This window comes from Gekko japonicus, unplaced genomic scaffold, assembly GCF_001447785.1.
Source record: "Gekko japonicus isolate JY-2015 unplaced genomic scaffold, Gekko_japonicus_V1.1 scaffold12, whole genome shotgun sequence".
Classification (NCBI taxonomy): Eukaryota; Metazoa; Chordata; class Lepidosauria; order Squamata; family Gekkonidae; genus Gekko; species Gekko japonicus.
In genome coordinates, this window is record NW_015161947.1 from 325,639 (window position 1) to 331,697 (window position 6,059).

Below are 6,059 nucleotides of genomic sequence, written 5' to 3' on the forward strand. Positions count from 1 at the left end.
AAACTAGTGTATGGTGATTGGGGGGTTAAACTGACATCGTTTTTACTGCAACAACATGTAACCCCATGTTCGGCAACGGGCCGCAGCCCTGCCGAAATGCTTATGGGCCGTCGTTTGACAACCTTGTTTGACCGGATGCCTCCGGATCTCAATGATTTAAAGCCCACACAGCAGACCGAAAGTCCGAAGGTCCGGACATACGAAAAAGGTGAGCAAGTGTATGCTCGAAATTATGCCAGTGGTCACTTGTGGCTCCCAGCCACTATTGTTGATATGATTGGGTCACATATGTATGTGGTACGACTTGCTGATGGTCGCAAGTGGCGTAGGCACATAGACCAGTTGAGGCAACGGTGGGCAACTGACCGTCCCAACGCGCTGCCAACTGAGTCCCCAGACCCTGAGGAATTCCCGCGGCCTCTAGAGGAGGCGAGTACTGCAGAGCCTGAGGGCCACGGTACTGGGCAAGAGGCAGGGCAGACCCCTACTCTTGGACCCACTGAAACAGAGGGGAATGTTCCTGACTCTGCGGTTACAGAGTCCGATGGAGTGCCACTGACGGAACCGTGCCCTGAGATTGTACCACCTCGTAGATCTCAGAGAAATCGACGTGCACCTTCCTACCTGAGTGATTATGACTGTTCATAGTGTTTTTGCTTAGGGGGGAGGGATTTGTAGTGTATTCAGATGCTGCCCTGAATATGCTAGGATGAATGTGAATCATCCCCATAGAGAAGCTATGTTAAGCTTCAGGCTTCGGCAGGGATTCGCGCCGAAGACTTTGCGGCCAATCACATTTAAACTGTATGTAAGCGGGAAAGCTTATGATTGGTTTGTTATGCGATCAACCTGATAGGTTGAAATATGTATAGTAGGTGTGACTACATTAGCCCGGAATGTTTAAATACCGAGCAGCTGAAATGGACAAGCTGTTCGGGCTATGAGGAGTTGTACCGTGTTGGAGAAGTCGATTATCGAGCTGAATAAACCTGAGTTTTGCTGAAATCACTCTCTGACTTATTGTTAAGCGCCGGACTTAACAGTCTGTGCCCAAAGTCAGGACAAAATTTTCATCTGTATGTGAGAATGTCTGTTTTTACTTGCCATTTTTAAATTAATAACCTCCCCCTCCAATGTTGACAACAATTAACATAACTAGAAAATTTACAATTGGGAAATCACTAACAGTCAATGTACTCCTTAGAAAATGTAACCAAAAGCTCATTCCAAGAAGTTTTAAATAAGCAACACACATTTTTAAAACAAAATAAAAAGGTCCGAGTTATGTCTAAATAAACCAATCCTGCCATCTTAGCCAGTCCCCCTTTCCACCATATTTTTACCAGCAGGGTTCCCTGCTATCTGGAAAATGAAAACTACCCAGGGTGAGTCCACATTAGTGAAATTGAGCACTATTACCCTAATTCACACATGCTTCATCCATCCATTGTTCTCCTGTTCTTTCCTCATTGCAGTGGAAATTTTTCATGGCATGGAATTACAGTGATAAATCCACAGATGCAGCTAATTTGAATGGCTCCAGTGTGGAACCACCCCCAGCCCTTCATTCTCTCCTTCAAGATCGCTTTGCTGTCTACTCAGTAAATGATTGTTCCTCGTATACTTCAGGAGAGTACTAACTGGCACCCTCTTCCTGGTCAGTGGCTTCCCATCTGCATTCTGGGCATAATGTCTAAACTCGTTTTTGGCTACTGTAAGAAGTCCATCTTTTGGAGTATGTACTCTACACTAAAATTGGCTAAACAGCTGTGCATTGACAACCTGCTAATGAAAGAACTAGTAAGTGAACTTGCTAACCTGTACTCCCCTAACAAGTGCAAGGCCCTGGATCCAGACGAGGAGCCAATTATCCAACTATCCCCTATTCCCCACAGCTGGATCCACTGAGGAGAGTGGGATGACAGACACTCAGCCGTCCCCCCAAGGTTGGAATTTAACTGTTTCAAGTGTGGGTGGTGTGACCAAGACTCTCAAAGAGACACTCTGCTCCAATTCGTAGGAGGCTATTGCCTCCTCACCAGCACATCTACAGTGGCTATTTTCAATATATGAGTATAATTTTCACATTTTGGGCCATTTCAAAACAGTTACAAGGATCAATCTTCAGGGTCTTAATTGCATCCTTTGCCTCTTGTGACAGCAGTTTAATATTTAGGTCTCCTCCCTCCCAACCAATGCTCCCTCTAAGCTGTGGAGTCCTGTGAGCAAAAATTCTACTTTGTGACCTACTGGCATTAAAGTTGTGAGCGAGCAATTTGGCTCCTGCATCAAGTAGTTTGTTCTGGAGCCATCCTTCTTGAGCCGAGACAAAAATGTGTGAGCCGGAGGCTGAAAAACTCTGAGCTAGCTCACACTAACTCAGCTTAGAGGGAACACTGCTCTGGAGCCATCCTTCCTGAGCGAAGACAAAAATGTGTGAGCTGGAGCTCACACACTAACTTAGCTTAGAGGGAACACTGCTTCCAACCCCTTTTCAGCATTACCCTTTTTGTAGAGACCAGCAGGCGTGTTCCTCAAAGGCTAGGAGACTAACCCAAGCATAGTAGTGTCTCAAGGATTAGAAAACTCCCAAGAGTTGTTTTGAGTTTTCTCCTATAAAATGCACTGTGTGTGGAAAAATACATTGACCAAGCAGAGCAGGGAAAGTTCTTTGCTGTAATTAATTGAAGGCTGGGGATTCTCAAGAACTTCCTGACCATGAAAGAAATGTCATGGAGAGCAATGTTGAGGATTGCAAGGGGCAAAATGATAAAAAGCTGTTTTTTGTAGGTTGGGAACCAATTATTGGATTTTTGCGCAAAGGCAGCCTTTTCATAGCTGAGTCAAGGATCCTGTGTACAGATCCATTTGAACATAATTTTTGAAGGGAAGCAAGACTAAAAGAGCCATGAATAAATAATACCTTTGCATTAAATTTGGGTGTAGCAGGCTGTAGGACAGCTTGATGCAACTCCTGAATGTGGATACTTCAGGGTCAGGGGAGACAGCTAAAAGTAAAACTAATATTGGTGCAAATTCAGCAGGCATAGGATCCACAGTTTTATTATGAATGTATGAACCACGGCTTGACTACAAAATGGTTTTGGTAATCTTTATTTCATGCACCTCCCTTTTGTAATTTTAATTTATAGATCAGGCACTGAATAGTTGAGAGTGGACTTGTGTGAACTAACTTTCACCCAGTGGTCTCCCCTCCCACCAGCCACTCTTTTTCCACTTGTGATCACTTCTGGTACCAGGTGAAAAGCACCTGCAGGAACTGCAGAGGAGCTGCAGGCAGACTAGGGACTCAGCACCCCTTCCTTGGCACCCCTTGGGAGTTTTGAAACATAGCATTTCACCCTATTTTAGGCATGATTGGGCAAACCTAATTTTAAAGACATGGATCTGCCCTCATAAGAACATAAGAGAAGTCAATGTTGGATCAGGCCAGTGGCCCATCCAGTCCAACACTCTGTCACACAGTGGCCTAAAATACCAGGTGCCATCAGGAGGTCCAGCAGTGGGGCCAGGATACTAGAAGCCCTCCCACTGTATTCTATTTTAACCTTCTAAATTGTTTGAGGCACACTAATATACCAAGGGATCCAATGGGCTTTGTGGCTGGACAGAGATTTGAACCCAGGTCTTGCTGGTATCTAATTCTCATTTATTTAGTGTATCTTCAAACCCTATGTCTAATCCAAAAGTACATTCTTGGTGTGGCAATCCATTTATGTGACTCAGTCCTCAAGTAGGTTTTTTGGGGCAAGGGGTGAGTTGTGACCACAGAGTGAAAAGTCTAAACCGGGTGCAAAGTTGTTTATGGGAAAACAACTTGGGAATATAGTTTCTCTCATGAAGAAGCTTTCACAGTGTTGCATTTTAGCGGCCACCTATACTGATTCACACAGATGATTCAGTTTACCGTAATTGGTTCATGCTATCCATTGGATAATACCTCTCAGGATCACAGGGAGAGAGAGTGCATATATAGGTTGAGAGTAGCTCTCCTTGCCTTCCTGTATTGTATGTAGCTAAATATGCTGGCTGTGGCTGGTAGTTTCCATTTCATATATGATCATCTTTATTTGTCCTTTTCTGTTGAAGAGGAGTAATAGATTGTGAAGTGAGAGAACCTCCAGGAGAGACTTTGTGCTTTGACTTCCTGAAGATGGTAGACAGCTTACCCATTTGCAGCTGGCCTAAGTGTAATTTAGTGGCAGTTTAATGAAATAGTTTTCCTGGAGCTGTTTTAATTATGAAAGTACAAGACTGTCTGTGGGCATCTTTATTTTTAGATTAAAATAAAATGCGTTAACGTGCTTGTATGCAGATCAGTTCTGAGAAAGTGGAGACCAGAGAATGTTCATTTAATTTTGACCCACTAGATGTCACTGTTGCTTGAAAGACACATGATAGATAATGTACTATTCTGGCAACCAAGAAGCGTGGTTATCTTTCCTAAATGATCCTTTGCATAATGAATTTTCTGTTACCACAGTATGGGGTATTGCCGATAACTGTGGATCCCAAGTCACGAGGCCTATTGCAGTCAACACTATAGCTGACTTGCAATAAAATGCACCACTCTGGAACACTTCTTGTAATCCTAGATGAAGTGAAAACAATGACATTCCAATTTGAATTTTTTATTTGGACTTCACACATTGCACTTGAAAGTAGGAAAGCGGGAAAAATTTAAATACAGTGTTTGGACTGGGGATTTCTAGGAATAGCTGGGAAAGGGAGATGCCAAGATAGGGCTTGGCTGAAGGGGAAATGGCTTCATGAGAAGATCTGGGGAAAATGGCATAAAGAGATGAAACAGAAATCTGGTAATTTAAGATCATTTTGCAGAGCTCTTAATTCAGTGTCCTATTTAGGTAAGTTTTAGAAGAATGCTTTTATCGGTCATTTTATTTTCCATTTGACCTTTTTTGCTCTGCTCAACAGCTTTACTTTTTTGTAACCCAGGACTTTAATTACACTTTGGTATTTTTTATTTTTATGAATTCGAAGTTATTGAGTCCTTGATACCAAGGTACGAAGAATTATTTATTTTATTTACTTTATAGTCCACCTTTCTCACTGGGACTCAGGGTGGAATTCACAGTGCAAGTCAATATAATCAATAGGATGGGATATTTCATAAACAATGAAATAGGATTTGGGCTATAGAACCAACCAGAAGTCTAAAAAATTGAATTGAAGCAAAGCATAGATGTTAAAATGACACATAAAATGATGCAAGATTACACAGTGGGGTCCAATTTACAGCAAACTATATACAGTAGTATAAGAAGAAGAAGAGCAGGAGATTGGATTTATACCCCGCCCTTCTCTACCCGAAGGAGTCTCAGAGCGGCTTACAAACTCCTTTCCCTTCCCGTGCCCCCAACAGACACCCTGTGAAGTAGGTAGGGCTGAGAGAGCTCTGACAGAAACTGCTCTTTTTCAAGAACAGCTGTGCCAGAACTATGGCTTGCCCAAGGTCATCCAGCAGATGCAAGTGGAGGAGTGGGGAATCAAACCCGGTTCTCCCAGATTAGAGTCCGTGCACTTAACCACTACACCAAACTGGCTCTCAGTATAGAGCAGTCACTAATAATTTGTCCAAGTAACTTTGTGAATCATCTTATACAGTGTTTTCCTATTTATGGCTTGTATTTGAATTACAACAGGTGAGATTCCCGATGCTTCTCTTACATCAAAGGTACTTTGAGGGATTTGAGGAAGACTCTGGCAAGAGAAATAGGTGTTGGTTTACTTTCCATAGGCACTCAGCTGGCATATCACTAAAAACCTCTGGTGGAGGCAATAGTGGTAAAGGGTTCTTATTTCTGCTGGGGTGGGGGGAGTTGCAGGAAAGCTGAAGAGGTGAACTCCTAATTCATATGTAACAGCTTGACCCAAATCAGCTAGGTAAATTCCACATCCCCAATGGCCATATGAGGTTCGTGCAGTTTCTTTTTTTGCCTCAGCCTGATTGGATTAAATACGTTTTGCACTTTGCAAACAGAAAGCCACTATCTCATGAAAGACAGTGCTGCTTCATC

General features: G+C 42.9%; 1 protein-coding gene across 1 annotated transcript in view; it reads left to right on the forward strand.

The window, feature by feature from the left end:
• Nucleotides 1–1,640, forward strand: part of LOC107125902 (uncharacterized protein K02A2.6-like) — a 4,159-nt gene extending 2,519 nt beyond the window's left edge. The window contains exons 3-4 of the mRNA XM_015429357.1: nucleotides 214–297; nucleotides 1,476–1,640. Coding sequence (XP_015284843.1) covers nucleotides 214–297; nucleotides 1,476–1,640 — 249 coding nt within the window. The remainder of the gene's footprint in view (nucleotides 1–213; nucleotides 298–1,475) is intronic.
• The last annotated feature ends 4,419 nt before the right edge of the window (nucleotides 1,641–6,059 follow it).